General features: G+C 43.9%; 1 protein-coding gene across 1 annotated transcript in view; it reads left to right on the forward strand.

The window, feature by feature from the left end:
- The first annotated feature begins 9,372 nt into the window (after positions 1 to 9,372).
- GABRA1 (gamma-aminobutyric acid type A receptor subunit alpha1) overlaps positions 9,373 to 26,894 on the forward strand; it is a 115,694-nt gene continuing 98,172 nt past the window's right edge. The window contains exons 1-2 of the mRNA XM_075275029.1: positions 9,373 to 9,840; positions 11,241 to 11,329. Coding sequence (XP_075131130.1) covers positions 11,256 to 11,329 — 74 coding nt within the window. The 5' untranslated portion in view covers positions 9,373 to 9,840; positions 11,241 to 11,255. The remainder of the gene's footprint in view (positions 9,841 to 11,240; positions 11,330 to 26,894) is intronic.

The following is a 26,894-nucleotide window of genomic DNA, read 5'->3' on the forward strand; positions in this document are numbered from 1 at the left end:
AATTACACTTACCAAGTCCACGAGTGAGGGTCGGGCTTGATCCTCCGAGAAGTCTTCTCCGTGCAGCGTCCCCACAGCATCTTCCGGCTCTGAATTCACTCTGCCAGTCATTGGGCCTGGGCAGAGCCGACTGCGCATGCCTGCACTACAGGAAAATGGCCACTTACAGTCAAAGCGGACATTTTCTTGTAGCGCAGGCATGCGCAGTCGGCTCTGCCCAGGCCCGATGCCTGGCAGAGTGAATTCAGAGCCAGAAGACGCCACGGGGAAGCCGCACGGAGAAGACTTCTAAAGGTAGGAGAAGAACCAGCGTTGATTGGCTGACTGTATAGCATTCAGCCAATCAATGCTGGTTCTGCATCGAACTTTTCCTTTCAAATAGCGAGTGGTACTCGATCGAGCACGAGTATTTTGAATACCGTAGTATTCAATCGAATACCTACTCGATCGAGTACTACTCGCTCATCTCTAGTAATAATTGCTGTAAAGAGTTAATAGTCACCTTCCATCACCTCTTCTGGACGTCATTGCGGCTGCCAACGCTCCTTCTGGGTCCTCTTCTGGCCTCTTGGTGAAGTTAAACACCCTGGGGTCATTACTGAGGCCTGTGATTGGGCCACAAGGATCTTCAGAAGAGGTGAAGGAAGGTGAATTTATCTGTTTGTTATTTTGTTACACCTCCACTGGTCCTCCACCTCTTATACTCTGTAGTCTGGAGAGATCCTAGACTATAAATCTCACTTGCAGTTCATGAGTGATAAAGTCTTAAAGTTTCAGGTTTGGGTCGAAACCCAAAACTTTTGAAAAACTTGAGTCAAATCTGGTTTGATCCCAACTGGTTCGCTCATCTTTAGTACCAGATATAGTGATTTTTGGGGCCCACACTCTAAACAAGCCTAGAAAATAGACCATAGTATTCTTCAAATTTGGGTGTCTTCTGCTAGACCATTATTGTGTTAGAGCCTGGGCCCATCACAGGATCCTTCTATTGTACTCTGATGGGCTGATCCGACACTGGTGGCACTGGTGGCAATGGTATGGCAAAGAGTCATTGGGTAATTTTAATAAAATAGACTAAAAAACAAAACCTATCTTAGTTGTCCATAGTAAACATTCACAATGCTGCTTTAGTTTTCCAGGGGCTGAATGCAAAATGAAGCTGCGTTGTGATTGGTTGTTATGAGCAACTAAGACCGTTTTAGCTTTAATTAATTTTAATAATTCTTCCCTATAGTGTCCTCAGCACATACAACTGCACACCATAGTATTTTTTTATACCAATAACATGCGGTATTTACTACTTTACTACTTGTACAATAAAAGCACATTTTGTGCTTAAACAGGTATAACAATAGTATTGACGTGCAGTAACTTTAGGATTTCTTGGTTTAATTTTGTGCGGAAATTACTAAGTGACACATTTTTAGGGTATATAAAAGTAATTATAACTTATTGAGAGCAATTTACTTAAGTTGCAAATTTTATGCTGTCCAGCGTGAATACGTGAGATCTGATGAAGGGGTAGTGTTTGTAGAACGACTTGTATATACTCCAAAATGTGTAATCTTAAAGAGGACCTTTCACCACTTTTGGGCACATGCAGTGTTATATACTGCCAGAAAGCTGACAGTGCGCTGAATTCAGCTCACTGTCGGCTTTCCCGATCTGTGCCCGATGTGAAGAGCTTACGGCCCGGTACTGTAGCTCTTCTATGGTCAGAAGGGCGTTTCTGACCATTAGCCAGGAACGTCCTTCTGCCTCGCGGAGCCTATCGCGCTGTACTGTGTGAGCGGGGAGGAACGCCCCCTCCCTCTGCTCACAGCGCTTGTCCATAGACGAGCATTATCAGGAGAGGGAGGGGGGAGTTCCTCCCCGCTCCACAGCACAGCGCGATAGGCGCCGCGAGGCAGAAGGATGTCTCTGGCTAATGGTCAGAAACGCCCTTCTGACTGTAAAGCGCTACGGTACCGGGACCGATAGCGCTTTACACCGGGCACGGATCGGGAAAGCCGACAGTGCGCTGAATTCAGCGCACTGTCAGCTTTCTGGCAGTATATAACACTGCCTGTGCCCAGATATGGTGAAAGGTCCTCTTTAATAAAAGTCTGAACCATTCATACCTCTTTGCCCAAGTTTGTATCTCTTGAGGAGTGCGCCCCCTGGCTTTTACTTTGTGGAATACCTTGCATTCTACTTAGTGTTGAGCCGATCTTGACTTTTCAGGATCGATTTTGAAATCCGATTTCCAATCATTTTTCATTCGAACCCGATCTCGATCCCAATTCCGATCCTAATGCAAGTCAATGGGATTTTTTTACTAATCGGAGATCGGATTTTAAAAACAATCCTATCCACTATACAGCATGGAATCTAACAATTGAACGCTTTAATTGTTAGAATCCACACTGTGTAGTGATTTTTTTAAATCACTAAGTAGCCAAAGGATTTTTTTTTTAATCCTCTGGCTACTTAGTCCCTTCTGGTGTCCACTTACCTGCAGAGATGGCTGGTACAGTGCCCAGTGTTTTTGTTCTTCTTCGCCTCGCTGCCCCTGCCTCCCAGGTTAGGAGAGTGTGGGCGGGTACAGGGCAGGGAGACGTGATGTTTCCCCTCCCAGTACCCGCCCACACTCTCCTAAGCCACAAGTCCCGCCTTCTTCCTAGCTCTTTAACACTAACTTGGGAGGCGGTGGCAGCGAGGCAAAGAAGAACAAAAACACCGGGCACCAGACCAGCCATCTCTGCAGGTAAGTAGCTAATAGAGATGTTAGCTAGTCTCTCATTAGAATCAATGGATGCAGCCAGCATGCAGGAGGTTAAGGTTGCTTCCATTCATTCCTATGGAAACGCAATGGACCCTTCACACTGAGTATACACTCGGCTCAGAATGAGTGGAGCATATACTCAGTGTGAAGGCTAACATTGTTAGCTTTTCTCACACTATAATAAATTAATTGTGGATCCAGTTCCAGGAAGCACATCCCCCTTGTATTTTTGCCTCCTCAATTGCAAAAGTTGCAAATTTTGGCGCATGACCCAAAATTTGAGAGATGTGCAACTTTTTTTTGATTAAATGTTCCTAAAAAGTGTGTGGGCTTGTGGAAGGGTTATGACCTCTTGAAGCCTGCCAAAGGTATTACCATTTTCAGTGGAAATAAGTATGTTATAGAAAAATATACACCAACTGGTACTGTATCTGACATGGACAACCAGATTTATTAAGAGACATGTGTCCCTCGAATCAAATAAACATCACAGTGTTGAGGGTATACCCACAGTAGATGCGATTCCCAATACAGAAACCACTGGTAGGATTACACTTTATGGTGGGTCCTGATGAGATCCTCACGCTTTTCAGATCCCACTTTGGGGTTTAACCCACAGGAATGGAGTATTAATGGTCTTCAGAATTGGGCCGTCATTCCCCGGTTTTTACGACCCTCGATGATGACTAGGTCATGCAGCAAAGAAGTAGAGGGATGACAGTATAAACCACTGATATAATACCACGGGGCGCACGCCTCAAAGCCACAATTTCAAAATAGGGTGAATCACAAATGTTTTATTGATAACGTGTATTGGAGTTATTCGCGTTTTGCAAAAAAACGTGACTGCTTCCTCAGATTCTGTTTCTTTTGTTAGTATTCTAAGTCTACTATCAAAACAAACAGGATCTGAGGAAGGAGTTGCGTTTTTTGCAAAACACGAATCACTCCGAAACGCGTTATCAATAAAACAATTGTGGTTCACCCTACTTTGGAATTGTGGCTTTGAGGTCTGCGCCCCCTGGTGTTATATCAGTGGTTTACATTGTCATCCCTCTACTCGAATCAAATAAATACCCTGGCACACTACAGATTAAGACTGTCAAACTACAGTCATCACTGACAAGTAAGATGGTAGGCCTTTCCTAATTGTAGATTTATACTACACACATTGATGCCAGGTTATACAACTGAACTGGGGACACCAGAGTGACAGTGACAGCCAAATGTCAGCTGTATATTACACAAACTGTATTTTACTATCAACATATATTTATTGTATAACTCAATGCATCAGTACAATGATGTCTATTCAATACATTTGTGACATAGGCCAGGCATGTCCCAATCTCGCCTGATGTAGGATTCTAGCTGCTCAACAGTCTTGAGTCTTTGCCAGATTTAGTTCCATAATGCACCAAATTTTTACTATTGGTGAAAGCTTTTGGACTGCAGACAGGCCAGTTCAACACCAGGACTCTTCTTCAGGGAAGCCATATTGTTGTGATGGATATAGAATTCATTTGGCATTGTCTTCCTGAAATATGCAAGGAAATGTTGAGAGAAATGTTGTAAGGATTGGAGCTCCTCAAAGAAACTTTGAGCTTTGGCCCAAAGAAGACAGCTGATATTCTGGATTGTGAAGATATGACCTCCTCTTTGCATGGAACAGCTTTAACTTTCGTTTGTGCATTGCACAGCAAACTGTGGCATAGACCATGATTTTTGGGAGTATTCCTGAGCCCATGCAGTGAATTAGGGGCCATAGATCACAAGCATCCAATATTGACATCGGTCCTGTCCGTTGTGTATGGGAATTTCTCCAGGTTCTCCTTGCATGATATTATGTACTGCAGATAATGGGATACTAAAAATCTTTGCAATTTTATGTTAAATATTTGACTGAAATTGTATTTTTAGATAGATTTTATTTTTACAGATCGATGAACCTCTGATTGTCTTTACTTCTGTGAGACTTTTTATACAGTTTACTTTTGTTATTTATGTTTTATTGTCAATAAAATATGGTTATACAACATCATTTTTTGGAATTGGGGTTATGTTATTCTGCCATACAAACGCATAGATAAAATTGGCATAATAATAGTTATGTAATGGTTATAGTAATGGGATAAAACATGAAGGTCACTAAGGTTAGTTAACATAATCTAATTAGAGATGAGCGAATAGTGTTCGATCGAATACTACGGTATTCGAAATACTCGTATTGGATCAAACACTACTAGCTGTTCGAAGTTTAAGGTTCGATGCAGAACTAGCGTTGGTTGACAGAATGCTATACATTGCCAATCAACGCTGGTTCTTCTCTTACCTTTAGAAGTTTTCTCCGTGCAGCTTCCCCGTGGCGTCTTCCGGCTGGAATTCACTCTGCCTAGGCATCCGGCCTGGGCAGAGTCAACTGCGCATGCGCGGGCATGCCCTTGCATGCGCAGTCAGCTCTGCTCAGGTGTCGGGCCGGGCAGAGCCGACTGCGCATGACTGCGCATGACCGTGCATTTGCAGTCGGCTCTGCCTAGGCCCCGATGCCTGGCAGAGTGAATTCCAGCCGGTAGAAGACGCGGGGACGCTGCGCCGGGAGAAGACTTCAAGGAGAATCCAGCCCGACCGTCACTCGTGGACTTGGTAAGTATAATTTTATCGAATTTTGCGTACCCCTGAAATGAGCATTTCCCCCCATAGACTATAATGGGGTTCGAAATCCGTTCGAACAGTCGAACAATGTGCGGCTGTTCGAATCGGATTTCGAACCTCGGACATTTTAGTGTTCGCTCATCTGTAAATCTAATGAATAGATTGATATTTTATCAATAACTAGAAAAATACATTGAAAACAAACTAAGACTGTGTTGTCTCTCTGTACATGAATTCTGTTCCCCTCTTCACTTGAAAAATGTGGAGAAAAAAGCGCTGCAGCAGTTTTCTCCCTGAATTTTTCACCATTTTTGGGCAGAAACCATGCGAACCCCATTATAGTCTGTGGGGTCCGCGAGTAACTGCTTTTTTAAACTGATTAGGTTTAAGTTTGGGGGTTTGCAAGCGAACCCCTATGAATGGAAACTTGAAAGCAGATGTGAACTGGGCCTAATACTGTATAAAGTAAACCCATAAACAGCAATTACCAAAATGATCTAATTAGCAATTACATAAAATGTACTTTTAGCTTGTACTAAGAACTTAATCTGATTTGAATGGTCACCAAGTAATAATAAACTGGGGAAATTGAGTACTTGGTGGTTTAGGCTGGGTTCGCACTAGCGTTTGTCTCTTCACACAAAATCAGTTTACGTAATCATGTAAAAATCTTCAGAAAGGGTCTCTGAATGGTTCATTATAAAACCCATTAATTTCAATTTAAAAACCATCCACCAATGTCCATAGTACCATTATTGTTGTGGGCCACCTTTTTTGGGAGCAGAAAAAAGGCAAACTTGCAGGACTTTTTCCCTGTCCAAAAAATAAGGATACATGACGGACAGCAACTAATCAGTTTTTTTTTTGTTCTTTTCACATTGAAATCTATGTATGGCGGATACAAATGGGTAACCAACAGAAGTTTGGGTCCATTTTGCAATCCATTTTCCCTCTTCATACAAAACAGTCTTGTGGAAAAGGAACACAAACGGACAATTTTTTTGACGGAAGCCGATTGTCTAATCCATCTAAACAGATTCATTTCAGTTCCTTTCTTTAATGGCATTGGCCACAATGTCTCCTAATCAATATGAAGAAACTACACTTATGAATTGGGATCTACTAAAACATTAACACATACGTTAGTGGTATATCTTCTAACCAACATGTTTTATTCTAGGACTTCATCAGGGCCATAAAATAGTATTGATATTTAGGTTTGAGCCAATCTTGAGATTTCAGGATCGTTTTTAAAATCCGATTTTCAATCATTTTCCAGCCAATCCCAATCACGATTGTGAAATTTGCTCGATCGCCGATCGGGATCTGATCTTTCCCGATCCCAATCGCTCAACCCCAATTGTATATTATATATACAGTAGGGTTGAGCCGATCTTGAGATTTCAGGATCGTTTTCAAAATCCGATTTTCGATCATTTTCCAGGCGATCCCGATCATGAAATCTGCTCGATCGGAATCCGATCTTCCTCGATCTCCATCGCTCAACCCTATTGATATTCAAAAATTGGCTAGCCATCATGACATGGAGGAAGAATTTTTGACAAGCAGAGCTCAAAATGTGCCAAAGTAATTTTGTTAGATAATCAAAAACTATGCTTATTGTTAACTAGAGATGAGCGAACACTAAAATGTTCGAGGTTCGAAATTCGATTCGAACAGCCGCTCACTGTTCGAGTGTTCGAATGGGTTTCGAACCCCATTATAGTCTATGGGGAACATAAACTCGTTAAGGGGGAAACCCAAATTCGTGTCTGGAGGGTCACCAAGTCCACTATGACACCCCAGGAAATGATACCAACACCCTGGAATGACACTGGGACAGCAGGGGAAGCATGTCTGGGGGCATAAAAGTCACTTTATTTCATGGAAATCCCTGTCAGTTTGCGATTTTCGCAAGCTAACTTTTCCCCATAGAAATGCATTGGCCAGTGCTGATTGGCCAGAGTACGGAACTCGACCAATCAGCGCTGGCTCTGCTGGAGGAGGCGGAGTCTAAGATCGCTCCACACCAGTCTCCATTCAGGTCCGACCTTAGACTCCGCCTCCTCCGGCAGAGCCAGCGCTGATTGGCCGAAGGCTGGCCAATGCATTCCTATGCGAATGCAGAGACTTAGCAGTGCTGAGTCAGTTTTGCTCAACTACACATCTGATGCACACTCGGCACTGCTACATCAGATGTAGCAATCTGATGTAGCAGAGCCGAGGGTGCACTAGAACCCCTGTGCAAACTCAGTTCACGCTAATAGAATGCATTGGCCAGCGCTGATTGGCCAATGCATTCTATTAGCCCGATGAAGTAGAGCTGAATGTGTGTGCTAAGCACACACATTCAGCACTGCTTCATCACGCCAATACAATGCATTAGCCAGTGCTGATTGGCCAGAGTACGGAATTCGGCCAATCAGCGCTGGCCAATGCATCCCTATGGGAAAAAGTTTATCTCACAAAAATCACAATTACACACCCGATAGAGCCCCAAAAAGTTATTTTTAATAACATTCCCCCCTAAATAAAGGTTATCCCTAGCTATCCCTGCCTGTACAGCTATCCCTGTCTCATAGTCACAAAGTTCACATTCTCATATGACCCGGATTTGAAATCCACTATTCGTCTAAAATGGAGGTCACCTGATTTCGGCAGCCAATGACTTTTTCCAATTTTTTTCAATGCCCCCGGTGTCGTAGTTCCTGTCCCACCTCCCCTGCGCTGTTATTGGTGCAAAAAAGGCGCCAGGGAAGGTGGGAGGGGAATCGAATTTTGGCGCACTTTACCACGCGGTGTTCGATTCGATTCGAACATAGCGAACACCCTGATATCCGATCGAACATGTGTTCGATAGAACACTGTTCGCTCATCTCTATTGTTAACCTATTTTTCTATAAATCTATCTATCTATCTATCTATCTATCTATCTATCTCTATCTATCTATCTATCTATCTATCTATCTATCTAGCTGTCTATCTCCTATCTATCTATCTATCTATCTATCTATCTATCTCCTATCTATCTACCTACCTATCTATCATGTATCTACCTATCTATCTATCTATCTATCTATCTATCTATCTATCTATCTATCTATCATGTATCTACCTATCTATCATCTATCTATCTATCTATCTATCTATCTATCTATCTATCTACCTATCTATCATCTATCTATCTATCTATCTATCTATCTATCTACCTATCTATCATCTATCTATCTATCTATCTATCTATCTATCTATTGATCTATCTTAATACTGTATATATATATATATATATATATATATATATAGAGAGAGAGAGAGAGAGAGAGAGAGAGAGAGAGAGAGAGAGAGAGAGAGAGAGAGAGAGAGACTTGTTAATTTTGACTTTTGCTCCGAAAACTTTCCTAAAGACTATTCCCATCCATCATGGTCTTTGCTACAAACTTTCAGGATAACACATTTAGAGTAACTCAACTTGAGCGATTTTGAGCAAGGACTCTTTAGGCACTTGCCTTCATTTTAACTTGTAATACATTTCATTACACTGATTTTTGTTTGCCAGTGTATGTAGATGATCTTAAAGTTTGATATTACTTTTTTGTCAATTATTTTTAATTGCTGTACCAATAAAAAAAATTGTCTTAAATGGAAGGTAAAGCCCACGATAACCTGGTAACAGGCTCCCAGTAGGCACATAGCACAGTGGTGCATGAATATGAATATGCCTGGACTCAATACTTTTGCAGTGTTTGTCTTCGAATCTTTTCGCAGCGTTTAACCTCCTCTGTCACCACGCATCCACTAAGCAAGCACAGTAATCAAACGTTAGATCAAGTGATCCGACTCCTCACCACCAACCCCCCTCCCCAAACAAGCTTTCCCTTGCAAATTGCATCACAATAAAATGCTGCAGATTGCCAAAGGATTTGATCCGGCATCCAGAGGAAGGGGATTAAGGGCGAGAGCAGTTGCAAGTTAAATTGTGTTGCATATAAAAAATGGGCGGATTGGTCTATAGATGAGAGATTGGTACCACCTTCCTTTCTAAAATAAAATCTCTCTGGCATGAAGTCACAGCTTATTTCACATCCGGTTTACCCCGGGACTGTCTTGGAAATAAAAGAATAAAGGGGGGGAAAAAAAAAAAGAAGCATTGTTGTAGCTGTGATCTCCAAACTGGGAAGGAATTTGGGGGGGTTGCATCTCGAGGAGGGAGCAGCGATGCGCTGCTGATGCTGCTGCTGCTTGTGCTGCTGCTGCTGGATGAGTGAGAGGCAGGGCCGTGCACAACTCCCAGCATCAGCCTCTCGCACGCTCTCGCTCTCCTCGCTCTTTCTGCTTTTCCCTGGATCTCAAGTCACTTTCACAAGACTGGATTTTCCGAGCGACCTCCTTTCTTTTCCCCCCACTTCAGATCAGAGGTGTCATCGGTAAGGACCCTTCTATTTCCTAAATGTCATCACTTAGGATCCTATAGGGATGAGAAGGAGATTTTTTTTTTTTTTTTTTTTTGCTACACTGTAACCATTTTCCTCTCTTCTGCAGCGATCGATGAACAGTTTTGGAGATGACTTGTATGTTATTTTCTATCAGTCTGTGGGATAGAGAGGGAGGAGAACAATACAAATGCATTTGGCTAGGAACTTGACGTGGATTTTCTAATCTACAAGTCCATGTCACATAAGACGATGAGAGTATTTTATTGTAATAGAACATCTTAGAAGGAGATTTAAGGTAAGGGTTTCTTACGGTGGATGCTGTGGTGTTGATGTCTAAGACGACAGGGATAGTTACATTGTAGGTCTGTGTCTTCCAATGCATGCTACATGGAAGAAGTGTATGCAGTGTGGTTTAATGTATACAATCCATCTCCAGCTTACATGATGCACGTTTCCATCGAGCTCCTCCAGCATGTGCTGTCACAGTCACAATGGAGGCTTCTTTTATTCATAAGCACTTTGCCGTTCACGTCTTTTTTAACACAGTGTTTACATAGGAGCAATGCATCTAACTGTGTTTCCATTGATTTCAAGGGGGGGGGGATTATTAGGTTTCCTGATTTTTTTTATTATTATTTTTTTTTTGCTGCAAGACACAGTCCTAGTCTAGCTATCATCCTTAAAATGAAGGTTCACAGGGGTGTGAATAGGACTTGGTTATTACAGATTGAACCTGTGAATGGCTGTCTATCAAATCCAACTTTCACCTAGATAACTGTGAATTGCATTGTCTGAAATCGCTATCCAGCCACTATAGGAAAACTTTAACCTGCTCGAGTTTGTGTTGTTAATATAGGGGAGTTTAGTGTGAGAAGACCCTCACCCCCCCCCCCTTCCTCTCCTCCCTCCCCCCAATCCCTCCTTAAGGCTAGGGGGGCTATTATTGGAGCACCTGTTTGTCTTATTCTAGATACATTGTATCACATATTAATGAGGTCATGTGTCAAGGCATGGAACTTACATGAAACAGATGGAATATTAAAATAATGAGATTAAAGTGCAGCTTTAGAGATCAAGTCGGTTTGACATGAGAGAGCTGCTGTCCGTATACCGTCAGCTGGCAAGTATGAATGTATATCTAAAACCGCATTGAGGTGAAGTTCTGGTCTCATGTCTTAGAAGAAGATCCATAGCTGACATTTGTGGTTGGGGGTGCGCTGATATAGATTTGAGCACTGCTGTTCATTCATTTGTTTGTGGGGTCTAGCCTATAATATATATATATATATATATATATATATATATATATATATATATATATATATCTCTGATGGATACTGTTCAAAGTGGAGATAAAACTTTCTTATGACTGTAATTGTCTTCATCCCTAGATCCCGTCATTCATTATGAGAAGAGAAAACATCTTCATTGACTGTCTTTGGGCCTGGATAATTATTTTACATATAATGACCGGAATAAGGTGAGTAGCCTATTGTAAGACATGGCCATATTGTTACTGCATCTTACATTGTGCATGTACCTAGAGCTTAATACATAAATCCTATGCCATAACAAGGGTCCTGGTCTACACTACACCATATGATCCTGCACTTATACATATCACTTTGCTTTCTTGGAGAGTCGATCCTATACATTTCACACGACATAGGCTGTTCCTAATAGGAACAATATTATATTTTAGGGTTGTCATTGTCGTTTACCTATGACATGAATGCAGCATTAGCCAATACAGGTCACTGCACTCAATACAGCTATATCCTTCTAGGTGTTCCTTCTAGGTGTTCGATATACATAGTAATGGTAAAGTTTTCCGAAAAATGTTGCTTGAGCTTTTTCTTCTTATTATTCGTGCCAGCAAAGAGGCCTCTGTTTAGTGAATGGCAATGGAGGTGTCAGGATAAAGCTGGGTGATGAGTTTGGATATAATTTGTTCATGGCTGGAGGCAAGTACTAGCGAACACTATCATTGCTACAGGCCTTCAGCATATTTTATTTAACACATGTTTGTCTTAAGAAACTAAGACGGGGTCAGGGAGAAGAATGCAAGTTCCTAAATCTAGACATAGGGGGATTTGTTTGGGGAGTTTTTAATACCCTTTACCCCCTCCCTTTGCCCTTTATCCCCTATTGTTAATAGCACCTTGTTCTTTATTGTTTGTTAGTGTGTTGTGTTTTGACTATATTATATTATATATATTATATGACTATGTTGGTTCGCTTTGTAGACTATTGGTCACTTCAGTCTAAAAAGTTATTTTTATCAATTAGCCTATTTGCAATGTTTCGATCGGTCGATCATGACAATCTTCTTGGAAACATGTTGGTTTTTTTATAACTAATGAAACATTGATGCTTGAGCCTCATCTAAAGTAATACACGTGCCACTATGATAATGACCTGTAGATGGAGTCAGTGCACAGTGTTTTAGTATATGGTAAGGGTGAGGTATACAGTTTATACTGGTTTTTATTAAACAGTGATTAGTATAGAAAATAGATATGAAATTGAAATATACAAAGTAACAATATCAACGTATGTTCCTGTATACAGTAATATAATGGTTGGACTATTGCAATACAGGGATTATTTTAGAAGAACCTGTGCAGGGTTCCTGTACTCCAATCCATAGGTTAGGTAAATGGATACTTGCCATGTGTTGTCCTCATTAAGAATTTGTTATCAATTGTTGTCGTTCTAATATCTGGAAACAATGTATACAAAAGGGAAGGCGTCGGATCCCTTCATTACTTTAAACAAGAATATTAACTGTCTTACCATTCAGTTTGTCTCCAGATAAATTCATTGCTGTTTGATCAGGGAATACAGCTTATATACCGAAGCCAAGAACCCTATTAAGGTTATAATTATTGCTTATCGCAAAATTTCAGCTCGTGTTGTTTCTCATCCATCATTTTCTATCTTCGAGAGGTTTCCCTGCCCATGCTGGTTGCATCACCTATTCATTCAGATCACAGCCACTAAGGTGTTCTTGTAGCTGACATTCACCTTAATCTTGATGCCCTTCTGGTCTCCTTGAGAAATGTGTCACCTCAGTTTGTAGCCAGACAATAAGTGTTTATAAAGTGCTACTTTGAGACAATAAATGTAATGCACGAAGCTGCAATAGTGAAAACTGAATTATGTAATAAGCTCTTAACAAGCGTCTTGTGGCATATAGTAAAACACTGCAATGCAATGCAATGTAATATAAGGGCAATAAACATTGGCTGAGGATCAATAGTAGAGTTATATTTATATTGAGTTTATGGTGATGTGCTTATATACACCAGACAAGTAATTCAGGCTTCATGCCAGGCGTTTCACGTGAATATTTGGAAGGTATGATATGTAATGTTGGTGATAGTAAAGCAATTCAGGCTTCATGCCAGGCGTTTCACGTGAATATTTGGAAGGTATGATATGTAATGTTGGTGATAGTAAAGCAATTTAGGCTTCATGCCAGGCGTTTCACGTGAATATTTGGAAGGTATGATATGTAATGTTGGTGATAGTAAAGTTCTATGGTGGTATAGACAAGCACAAAATAAACTACATATATCCATTATGTTAGACTTCACGTATAGGAAAACATGGAGGCCACATTTAATGACCTGCTCTGGGAATACACATTCAGAATCGTACTTGCATATCATCATGGTTGCACTTTGGCATATTCCCACTTGAATATAGTATATACAGTATATATGGATGTATACATGGCGGTATGACTTTAAAGTTCAGCATTTGATACAATGCATAATCTTATAGAATCAAGATTGCTGTTGTAACAGAATAACCAGATGTAAATATGGAAGAATTTATGTAAGAATTGGTCCCAAATATCTTCTGTATTCGAGGTTTACCATTGTAATTGGTTTCACTGAGGCTAAATTTACATGAATATTCTCGAAAGTGAGATGGAAAGTTGATGGAGCAAGTATGGAGGAAATATATATATATATTTTTAGAAAAGTGAAGTTTTGCGTTGTTCTTGACGTAACTTTTTTTAAATGGATTTGGCTCATTGGAATGTATGATGGTGTTCAGACTATTCTTCTCTAGAAAATATGTGATTGGCTGATTAAATAAAATATCTGACTGAGTGATTATAGAAAACGCCTGATTGGCTGATTGTAGACTCCGTCTGATTGGTGTGTTTTACTTCATATGTACATAATCAGAAGTGTTATACATATTTTATCCTCAATGAGCCGGTTCACTTGCTCGCTCTTGTTTTCTGTTATCTCATGTTACCTTGTTCAATACTGTAATAAAGTCTTTCTGGAAGTAATGTTGCCCTTGGTTCACATCTGTGTTTGGGGAGTCCGCATGAGGACCACCCAAACGGACTACCGAATGCAACGTTTAGCGGTGTGCATTGAAAGCACACGGACCCCATAGACTATAATGCGGTCTGTGTGCTTTCCGCATGGTCTCCGCACGAGTCATGCAGACAGGAAAGTAGATTGTGAAGAACTTTCCGGTCTGCATGTTCTGTGCGGAGATCTCGCGGCAAGCACATGGACCCCATTATAGTCTATGGGGTCCATGTGCTTCCCCTGCACACCACTTGCAAATGCGTTCGGTATTCCATTCGGGTGTTCCTCATGCAGACTCCCCCAAATGGAATACCTATACTATAGATTCAAGGTTTTGGAGTCTCCACTTAGTCATGTACTTCTAGGTGTTCCTTTATATTGTCTTCTTCTAGAGAGCTCCAGAAATTAGACTTATGTCTTGTAAATTAAGTAAAATTATTCTACGATGCAATATATTGACCAGAATCTCCAGCTCATGAACATTTGGATGAAATTCTGGAAATAAATTCTGAATAATGGTCGTTTGGATGGGTTGGACTTTTTTTTGGCCCAAACCAGCATTTACAATATAACATTGGTGAATAGACTTCTACCTTACCCAAAATTAGTCTTAAGGACCAAGTAGTATTTTTTTTTCAATCTCAAAATTTTGAGATAATTTTTGGTGGGTTACGTTGACTTTGCAATTTTTTTGTAGGAGAAAAGCAAAAAAAAAATTAAAAATTGGTATAAACTTTATATGACATGTACATGGTAATGCCAAATAAAATAGCTTTAGTGTAAAATATGGCATTGTGGGTATTATAGGCCTTGAACAGATTGGCAATTGTACTGATAGTTGGGGGCAACATGGTGGCTCAGTGGCTGGCACTGTAGCCTTGCAGTGCTGGAGTCCTGTGTTCGAATCCTGCTAAGGACAACATCTGCAAGGAGTTTGTATGTTCTCCCTGTGTTTGCGTGGGTTTCCTCCAATACTCCAAAGACATACTGATAGGGAAAATGTACATTGTATGGATGGATTGTATGGATAGTTTGAGCAGGTCAAAATTCTGTTTTATTACATTAAAATGCAGGAAGGGGTTACATAATATTATTAAGTTGTTGACTACAAGAGACTTTACAGAAGGTTTGATAACAACTTCATCATTAATTATATAATCAATCCCCATCTCCGATTTCTAACATCCTTCCCTCCAGCTAACATGAAAGCAATCCTTACAGTACAATAACAACCCACAGTTCAGTGTATGGAGACTTCATATCCTTAGTCAAATGTGCTGGTAAGACTGATCTCCACCATGGTATCATTGTCAATGCTATGGAGCCCCGCAGCTTAGGTGACCTCCTCCGCACCTTTGTTAAAAGACCATTTAAGCATAAAGACGCTGCTAAAATCCCAAATGGAAATATGGGGAGAGATAAAAGACCGTAAAATCGAAATCTATGGGAAGTGGAAAAGGCTCTAATCTAGATATTGCCAATTAGAAACCACAATTTAGGAAATGTAAGGGAGTTTACTATATGAGAAACATCAGACTATCGCCTCGTATGTTAGTACCAGCAGCAAAGCTTCTGAACAAAAGATGAATAAAGAAAAAACTTAAGTCATCAAATGTATTCTTAGCTGCCATTTGGAAGTGTTACTGCCTTCTTATATTAGATTGTAAGGCTCCCATAGGCCGCCATTACTTCTTACTCTGGCGCGTAGCTTTGTAATAAGAAATACAAGCCTTCTTAAAGGGCTATAACAACTGGTACCTAATACTGTACGTCTCTAAGGACAAAAAGAGAGGAACAAGTTTTAGCATTAGTTGTAGGTAATGGGACGATCTCAGGACCATGTGGTACTTCAGTGTGCTATCTAAGTTTTTCCCAGATAGCACACTGACCCATTAATTCCTGTCAGCCCACAGACATGTGCGTGTATCACACGGTTCCATGTGTGTGCCGACAGTCCAGGCCGCATAACTATGGACTGGTCCTATCCCTGTACTTTTTTTTGGAAATGCTACTGCTACTCCTATACATTGAATGAATCAGTGTGTTGATCAATCATGGCTGACAACCAGCACACGATCATGTGCAACAGGCCTTAGGCATCGCAAAGATAGGCCTCATGCACACAATAATGAAACATGGACATTTATTGAGGTATTGGGTACATACACATGTATGGCATGAGTAATATCCGTTAATAACATTGATATTTTTGGCGAATGTATACGTTTCACTCACATTAACCACTTCCGGACCGCCCATAGAGTATATACGTTCGGATAGTGGTTGCCTAGTTCTGACAAGACATACCGGTACGTCCAATCAGAACACAGCAGCTGCACGGAGATTGTGCAGATGCTGAAGCTGGGAGCCGGCTGTCACTTCAGACAGAGCTCCCAGAGAGAAGACAGGGAAGGTTTATTTCCCTTCCCTGCCTTCTCGATCACTGTGTATACAGCGCTCAATGAGCGCTGTATACACAGCTATGGGCGCCGCCATGATGCGGTCACCCTCTGACCCAGCAGTCACGTGATCCACCGGGCTCAGTGTCTTGCAAGAGCTGCTGGGTCCTACAGGACCCAGATCAGCTCTGTAAGTGTAAAGAATAGAGATGAGCGAACAGTGTTCTATCGAACTCATGTTCGATCGGATATTAGGCTGTTCGGCATGTTCGAATCGAATCGAACACCGCGTGGTAAAGTGCGCCATTACTCGATTCCCCTCCCACCTTCCCTGGCGCCTTTTTTGCTCCAATAACAGCGCAGGGTAGGTGGGACAGGAACTACGACACCGGTGACGTTGAAAAAAGTAGGCAAAACCCATTGGCTGCCGAATACATGTGACCTCTAATTTAAAAGAACAGCGCCGCCCAGGTTCGCGTCATTCTGAGCTTGCAATTCACCGAGGACGGAGGTTTCCGTCCAGCTAGCTAGGGCTTAGATTCTGGGTAGGCAGGGACAGGCTAGGATAGGAAGGAGAAGACAACCAACAGCTCTTGTAAGAGCTAAATTCCAGGGAGAAGCTTGTCAGTGTAACGTGGCACTGACGGGCTCAATCGCCGCAACCCAGCTTTCCCAGGATCCTGAATGGAATACACTGTCAGTGTATTCCCGTATACCCGATATATACCCCGATACCCGTTCCAACGGTGTGCCCCCCCACCTTCACCCCAGAAATACCCTGCAAGTCCCCTAGCAATAGAATTGGGGCTATATACACCCACAATTTTTACTACTGGTATACAGTGCCATTGTCTGACTGGGAATTCAAAGAATATATTGGGAATACAAATACCCTCATTTCTTGCTACTGCCATATAGTGCCAGTGTCTGACTGGTAATTCAAAGAATATATTGGGGTTACGTGCACCCACAATTTTTACTACTGGTATACAGTGCCATTGTCTGACTGGGAATTCAAAGAATATATTGGGAATACAAATACCCTCATTTCTTGCTACTGCCATATAGTGCCAGTGTCTGACTGGGAATTCAAAGAATATATTGGGGTTACGTGCACCCACAATTTTTACTACTGGTATACAGTGCCATTGTCTGACTGGGAATTCAAAGAATATATTGGGAATACAAATACCCTCATTTCTTGCTACTGCCATATAGTGCCAGTTTCTGACTGGTAATTCAAAGAATATATTGGGGTTACGTGCACCCACAATTTTTACTACTGGTATACAGTGCCATTGTCTGACTGGGAATTCAAAGAGTATATTGGGAATACAAATACCCTCATTTCTTGCTACTGCCATATAGTGCCAGTTTCTGACTGGTAATTCAAAGAATATATTGGGGTTACGTGCACCCACAATTTTTACTACTGGTATACAGTGCCATTGTCTGACTGGGAATTCAAAGAATATATTGGGGTTATAAATACCCTCATTTCTTGCTACTGCCATATAGTGCCAGTTTCTGACTGGTAATTCAAAGAATATATTGGGGTTACGTGCACCCACAATTTTTACTACTGGTATACAGTGCCATTGTCTGACTGGGAATTCAAAGAGTATATTGGGAATACAAATACCCTCATTTCTTGCTACTGCCATATAGTGCCAGTTTCTGACTGGGAATTCAAAGAATATATTGGGGTTACGTGCACCCACAATTTTTACTACTGGTATACAGTGCCATTGTCTGACTGGGAATTCAAAGAATATATTGGGGTTATAAATACCCTCATTTCTTGCTACTGCCATATAGTGCCAGTTTCTGACTGGTAATTCAAAGAATATATTGGGGTTACGTGCACCCACAATTTTTACTACTGGTATACAGTGCCATTGTCTGACTGGGAATTCAAAGAGTATATTGGGAATACAAATACCCTCATTTCTTGCTACTGCCATATAGTGCCAGTTTCTGACTGGGAATTCAAAGAATATATTGGGGTTACGTGCACCCACAATTTTTACTACTGGTATACAGTGCCATTGTCTGACTGGGAATTCAAAGAATATATTGGGGTTATAAATACCCTCATTTCTTGCTACTGCCATATAGTGCCAGTTTCTGACTGGGAATTCAAAGAATATATTGGGGTTACGTGCACCCACAATTTTTACTACTGGTATACAGTGCCATTGTCTGACTGGGAATTCAAAGAATATATTGGGGTTATAAATACCCTCATTTCTTGCTACTGCCATATAGTGCCAGTTTCTGACTGGTAATTCAAAGAATATATTGGGGTTACGTGCACCCACAATTTTTACTACTGGTATACAGTGCCATTGTCTGACTGGGAATTCAAAGAGTATATTGGGAATACAAATACCCTCATTTCTTGCTACTGCCATATAGTGCCAGTTTCTGACTGGGAATTCAAAGAATATATTGGGGTTACGTGCACCCACAATTTTTACTACTGGTATACAGTGCCATTGTCTGACTGGGAATTCAAAGAATATATTGGGGTTATAAATACCCTCATTTCTTGCTACTGCCATATAGTGCCAGTTTCTGACTGGTAATTCAAAGAATATATTGGGGTTACGTGCACCCACAATTTTTACTACTGGTATACAGTGCCATTGTCTGACTGGGAATTCAAAGAATATATTGGGGTTATAAATACCCTCATTTCTTGCTACTGCCATATAGTGCCAGTTTCTGACTGGTAATTCAAAGAATATATTGGGGTTACGTGCACCCACAATTTTTACTACTGGTATACAGTGCCATTGTCTGACTGGGAATTCAAAGAGTATATTGGGAATACAAATACCCTCATTTCTTGCTACTGCCATATAGTGCCAGTTTCTGACTGGGAATTCAAAGAATATATTGGGGTTACGTGCACCCACAATTTTTACTACTGGTATACAGTGCCATTGTCTGACTGGGAATTCAAAGAATATATTGGGGTTATAAATACCCTCATTTCTTGCTACTGCCATATAGTGCCAGTTTCTGACTGGTAATTCAAAGAATATATTGGGGTTACGTGCACCCACAATTTTTACTACTGGTATACAGTGCCATTGTCTGACTGGGAATTCAAAGAGTATATTGGGAATACAAATACCCTCATTTCTTGCTACTGCCATATAGTGCCAGTTTCTGACTGGGAATTCAAAGAATATATTGGGGTTACGTGCACCCACAATTTTTACTACTGGTATACAGTGCCATTGTCTGACTGGGAATTCAAAGAATATATTGGGGTTATAAATACCCTCATTTCTTGCTACTGCCATATAGTGCCAGTTTCTGACTGGTAATTCAAAGAATATATTGGGGTTACGTGCACCCACAATTTTTACTACTGGTATACAGTGCCATTGTCTGACTGGGAATTCAAAGAGTATATTGGGAATACAAATACCCTCATTTCTTGCTACTGCCATATAGTGCCAGTTTCTGACTGGGAATTCAAAGAATATATTGGGGTTACGTGCACCCACAATTTTTACTACTGGTATACAGTGCCATTGTCTGACTGGGAATTTAAAGAGTATATTGGGAATACAAATACCCTCATTTCTTGCTACTGCCATATAGTGCCAGTGTCTGACTGGGAATTCAAAGAATATATTGGGGTTACGTGCACCCACAATTTTTACTACTGGTATACAGTGCCATTGTCTGACTGGGAATTTAAAGAGTATATTGGGAATACAAATACCCTCATTTCTTGCTACTGCCATATAGTGCCAGTTTCTGACTGGGAATTCAAAGAATATATTGGGGTTACGTGCACCCACAATTTTTACTACTGGTATACAGTGCCATTGTCTGACTGGGAATTCAAAGAATATATTGGGGTTATAAATACCCTCATTTCTTGCTACTGCCATATAGTGCCAGTTTCTGACTGGTAATTCAAAGAATATATTGGGGTTACGTGCACCCACAATTTTTACTACTGGTATACAGTGCCATTGTCTGACTGGGAATTCAAAGAGTATATTGGGAATACAAATACCCTCATTTCTTGCTACTGCCATATAGTGCCAGTGTCTGACTGGGAATTCAAAGAATATATTGGGGTTACGTGCACCCACAATTTTTACTACTGGTATACAGTGCCAATTTCTAACTAGGAATTCAAAATGCGCAAGGCTCCCGGAAAGGGACGTGGACGAGGCCGTGGGCGAGGTCGGGGGAATGGTTCTGGGGAGCAAGGTAGCAGTGAAGCCACAGGGCGTCCCGTGCCTACTCCTGTGGGGCAGCAAGCATTGCGCCACTCCACAGTGCCAGGGTTGCTTGCCACATTAACTAAACTGCAGGGTACAAACCTTAGTAGGCCCGAGAACCAGGAACAGGTCTTGCAATGGCTGTCAGAGAACGCTTACAGCACATTGTCCAGCAGCCAGTCAGACTCTGCCTCCTCTCCTCCTATTACCCAACAGTCTTGTCTTCCTTCCTCCCAAAATTCCGAAGCTTTACAGAACAATAACCCAAACTGTCCCTGCTCCCCAGAGCTGTTCTCCGCTCCTTTCATTGTCCCTCAACCTGCCTCTCCACGTCACGATTCCACGAACCTAACAGAGGAGCATCTGTGTCCAGATGCTCAAACACTAGAGTCTCCTCCATCTCCGTTCGATTTGGTGGTGGATGACCAGCAACCCACCCTCATCGACGATGATGTGACGCAGTTGCCGTCAGGGCATCCAGTTGACCGGCGCATTGTGCGGGAGGAGGAGATGAGACAGGAGTTGGAAGAGGAAGTGGTGGATGATGAGGACACTGACCCGACCTGGACAGGGGGGATGTCAAGCGGGGAAAGTAGTGTGGATGTTGAGGCAGGTGCAGCACCAAAAAGGGTAGCTAGAGGCAGAGGCAGAGGTCAGCAGCTTAGGCGAAGCCAGGCCACACCCGGAATCTCCCAAGATGTTCCAGTTCGTACCCAGCCCCGAAAAACTCCCACCTCGAGGGCACGTTTCTCGAAGGTGTGGAGTTTTTTCAAGGAATGCGCCGAGGACAGATATAGTGTTGTCTGCACAATTTGCCTCTCGAAATTGATTAGGGGCTCTGAGAAGAGCAACCTGTCCACCACTTCAATGCGCCGTCATTTGGAATCCAAGCACTGGAATCAGTGGCAGGCAGCAACGGCAGGACAAAGGCCGCCTGCCGTTCACGCCACTGCCACTGCCTCTGCCACTGCCTCTGCCTCTGCCACTGCCACTGCTGACTGTGCTGGCGATGCACTCCAGAGGACGAGCCAGGACACCACTTCATCTGCCTCCGCCACTTTGTTGACTTCTACCTCATCCTCCCCTGGTCCTGTCTTATCTCCTTCTCCTGCACCATCAAAGGCACCATCAGGCGTTTCTTTACAACAACCCACCATCTCTCAGACATTGGAGCGGCGGCAGAAATACACTGCTAACCACCCACACGCGCAAGCCTTGAACGCCAACATCGCTAAACTGCTGGCCCAGGAGATGTTGGCGTTCCGGCTTGTTGAAACTCCCGCCTTCCTGGACCTGATGGCAACTGCGGCACCTCGCTATGCCGTCCCTAGCCGTCACTACTTCTCCCGGTGTGCCGTCCCCGCCTTGCACCAGCACGTGTCACTCAACATCAGGCGGGCCCTTAGTTCCGCGCTTTGCACAAAGGTCCACTTGACCACCGACGCGTGGACAAGTGCATGCGGACAGGGACGCTACATTTCACTGACGGCACACTGGGTGAATGTAGTTGAGGCTGGGACTGCTTCCCAAACTGGCCCGGTGTACCTCGTCTCCCCGCCTAACATTCCTGGCAGGGACACGAGAAGAACACCCCCCTCCTCCTCCTCCTCTACCGCCTCCTCCTCCGCCACCGCCTCCTCCTCCGCCACCGCCTCCTCCTCCGCTGTTAGATTGACCCCAGCTACGAGTTGGAAACGTTGCAGCACTGGCGTTGGTAGACGTCAGCAGGCTGTGCTGAAGCTGATCAGCTTGGGGGACAGACAGCACACTGCCTCCGAGGTGAGGGATGCCCTCCTCGATGAGACGGCAATATGGTTTGAGCCGCTGCACCTGGGCCCAGGCATGGTCGTTTGTGATAACGGCCGGAACCTGGTAGCAGCTCTGGAGCTTGCCGGACTCCAACATGTTCCATGCCTGGCCCACGTCTTCAACCTAGTGGTGCAACGTTTCCTAAAGAGCTACCCCAATGTTCCAGAGCTACTGGTGAAAGTGCGGCGCATGTGCGCCCACTTTCGCAAGTCGACAGTAGCCGCTGCTAGCTTAAAATCTCTCCAGCAACGCCTGCATGTGCCACAACACCGGCTTTTGTGCGACGTCCCCACACGCTGGAACTCAACGTTTCAGATGTTGAATAGAGTGGTTGAGCAGCAGAGACCTTTGATGGAATACCAGCTACAAAACCCTAGGGTGCCACAAAGTCAGCTGCCTCAGTTTCACATCCATGAGTGGCCATGGATGAGAGACCTTTGTGACATCCTACGGGTCTTTGAGGAGTCCACAAGGAGGGTGAGCTCTGAGGATGCGATGGTGAGCCTTACAATCCCGCTCTTGTGTGTTCTGAGAGAATCCCTGATTGACATCAGGGATAACTCAGATCACACAGAGGAGTTAGGGATAGCATCCGATCCGTCACAGCTGGAGAGTAGGTCCACACATCTGTCCGCTTCACTGCGTTTAATGGAGGAGGAGGAGGAGGAGGAGGAGGAAGAAGAGTTGTCCGATGATGTGATGGTGATACAGGAGGCTTCCGGGCAACTTCGAATCGTCCCATTGTTGCAGCGCGGATGGGTAGACATGGAGGATGAGGAGGAAATGGAGATTGAACTTTCCGGTGGGGCCAGAGGAGTCATGCCAACTAACACTGTGGCAGACATGGCTGAGTTCATGTTGGGGTGCTTTACAACCGACAAGCGTATTGTCAAAATCATGGAGGACAACCAGTACTGGATCTTTGCTATCCTTGACCCCCGGTATAAAAACAACATCTCGTCTTTTATTCCGGTAGAGGGGAGGGCCAATCGCATCAATGCTTGCCACAGGCAATTGGTGCAGAATATGATGGAGATGTTTCCAGCATGTGACGTTGGCGGCAGGGAGGGCAGTTCCTCCAGTAGGCAACCAAGTTCTCACCGGTCCACACAAACGAGGGGCACACTGTCTAAGGTCTGGGACACCTTGATGGCACCCCCTCGCCAAAGTGCCGCCACGGAGGGTCCTAGTGTCACCAGGCGTGAGAAGTATAGGCGCATGTTGCGGGAATACCTTTCCGACCACAGCCCTGTCCTCTCCGACCCCTCTGCGCCCTACACGTATTGGGTGTCGAAGTTGGACCTGTGGCTTGAACTTGCCCTATATGCCTTGGAGGTGCTGTCCTGTCCTGCCGCCAGCGTCCTATCTGAGAGGGTGTTCAGTGCAGCCGGTGGCATCATCACTGACAAGCGCACCCGTCTGTCAGCTGAGAGTGCCGACCGGCTCACTTTGATAAAAATGAACCACCACTGGATAGAGCCTTCATTTTTGTGCCCACCTGTGTAAAGCACCCCAACATGAAACTCCATGTCTGTACTCAACCTCTCCAATTCCTCCGCATCCTCATACTCATCCACCATAAGCGTTGCACAATTCTGCTAATACTAGGCTCCCTCCAACATGATTTCCCCCAACTCTGCTGGTTAGAGGCTCCCTCCACCCTGATTTCCACCAACTCTGCTGGTTAGAGGCTCCCTCCACCCTGCTTTCCCACAACTCTGCTGGTTAGAGGCTCCTTCCACCATGAATTTGCCAAAACTGGGCTGTTTAGAGGCTCCCTCCACCATGAATTGGTCCAAACTGGGCTGGTTAGAGGCTCCCTCCACCATTAATTGGTCCAAACTGGGCTGGTTAGAGGCTCCCTCCACCATGAATTTGCCCAAACTGGGCTGTTTAGAGGCTCCCTCCACCATGAATTTGCCCAAACTGGGCTGTTTAGAGGCTCCCTCCACCATGAATTGGTCCAAACTGGGTTTTTTAGAGGCTCCCTCCACCATGAATTGGTCCAAACTGGGCTGGTTAGAGGCTCCCTCCACCATGAATTGATCCAAACTGGGGTGGTTAGAGGCTCCCTCCACCATTAATTGGTCCAAACTGGGCTGGTTAGAGGCTCCCTCCACCATTAATTGGTCCAAACTGGGCTGGTTAGAGGCTCCCTCCACCATTAATTGGTCCAAACTGGGCTGGTTAGAGGCTCCCTCCACCATGAATTTGCCCAAACTGGGCTGTTTAGAGGCTCCCTCCACCATGAATTTGCCCAAACTGGGCTGGTTAGAGGCTCCCTCCACCATGAATTGGTCCAAACTGGGGTTTTTAGAGGCTCCCTCCACCATGAATTGGTCCAAACTTGGCTGTTTAGAGGCTCCCTCCACCATTAATTGGTCCAAACTGGGCTGGTTAGAGGCTCCCTCCACCATGAATTGGTCCAAACTGGGTTTTTTAGAGGCTCCCTCCACCATGAATTTGCCCAAACTGGGCTGTTTAGAGGCTCCCTCCACCATGAATTGGTCCAAACTGGGCTGGTTAGAGGCTCCCTCCACCATGAATTTCCCAAAACTTGGCTGTTTAGAGGCTCCCTCCACCATTAATTGGTCCAAACTGGGCTGGTTAGAGGCTCCCTCCACCATGAATTGGTCCAAACTGGGGTTTTTAGAGGCTCCCTCCACCATGAATTGGTCCAAACTTGGCTGTTTAGAGGCTCCCTCCACCATTAATTGGTCCAAACTGGGCTGGTTAGAGGCTCCCTCCACCATGAATTTGCCCAAACTGGGCTGTTTAGAGGCTCCCTCCACCATGAATTTGCCCAAACTGGGCTGGTTAGAGGCTCCCTCCACCATGAATTGGTCCAAACGGGTTTTTAGAGGCTCCCTTCACCATGAATTGGTCCAAACTTGGCTGTTTAGAGGCTCCCTCCACCATGAATTGGTCCAAACTGGGGTGGTTAGAGGCTCCCTCCACCATTAATTGGTCCAAACTGGGCTGGTTAGAGGCTCCCTCCACCATTAATTGGTCCAAACTGGGCTGGTTAGAGGCTCCCTCCACCATGAATTGGTCCAAACTGGGGTTTTTAGAGGCTCCCTCCACCATGAATTGGTCCAAACTTGGCTGTTTAGAGGCTCCCTCCACCATTAATTGGTCCAAACTGGGCTGGTTAGAGGCTCCCTCCACCATGAATTGGTCCAAACTGGGTTTTTTAGAGGCTCCCTCCACCATGAATTTGCCCAAACTGGGCTGTTTAGAGGCTCCCTCCACCATGAATTGGTCCAAACTGGGTTTTTTAGAGGCTCCCTCCACCATGAATTGGTCCAAACTGGGCTGGTTAGAGGCTCCCTCCACCATGAATTGGTCCAAACTGGGGTGGTTAGAGGCTCCCTCCACCATTAATTGGTCCAAACTGGGCTGGTTAGAGGCTCCCTCCACCATGAATTGGTCCAAACTGGGCTGGTTAGAGGCTCCCTCCACCATTAATTGGTCCAAACTGGGCTGGTTAGAGGCTCCCTCCACCATGAATTTGCCCAAACTGGGCTGTTTAGAGGCTCCCTCCACCATGAATTTGCCCAAACTGGGCTGGTTAGAGGCTCCCTCCACCATGAATTGGTCCAAACTGGGGTTTTTAGAGGCTCCCTCCACCATGAATTGGTCCAAACTTGGCTGTTTAGAGGCTCCCTCCACCATTAATTGGTCCAAACTGGGCTGGTTAGAGGCTCCCTCCACCATGAATTGGTCCAAACTGGGTTTTTTAGAGGCTCCATCCACCATGAATTTGCCCAAACTGGGCTGTTTAGAGGCTCCCTCCACCATGAATTGGTCCAAACTGGGGTGGTTAGAGGCTCCCTCCACCATTAATTGGTCCAAACTGGGCTGGTTAGAGGCTCCCTCCACCATTAATTGGTCCAAACTGGGCTGGTTAGAGGCTCCCTCCACCATGAATTGGTCCAAACTGGGGTTTTTAGAGGCTCCCTCCACCATGAATTGGTCCAAACTTGGCTGTTTAGAGGCTCCCTCCACCATTAATTGGTCCAAACTGGGCTGGTTAGAGGCTCCCTCCACCATGAATTGGTCCAAACTGGGTTTTTTAGAGGCTCCCTCCACCATGAATTTGCCCAAACTGGGCTGTTTAGAGGCTCCCTCCACCATGAATTGGTCCAAACTGGGGTGGTTAGAGGCTCCCTCCACCATTAATTGGTCCAAACTGGGCTGGTTAGAGGCTCCCTCCACCATTAATTGGTCCAAACTGGGCTGGT

Source organism: Leptodactylus fuscus, chromosome 5 (genome assembly GCF_031893055.1).
Source record: "Leptodactylus fuscus isolate aLepFus1 chromosome 5, aLepFus1.hap2, whole genome shotgun sequence".
Classification (NCBI taxonomy): Eukaryota; Metazoa; Chordata; class Amphibia; order Anura; family Leptodactylidae; genus Leptodactylus; species Leptodactylus fuscus.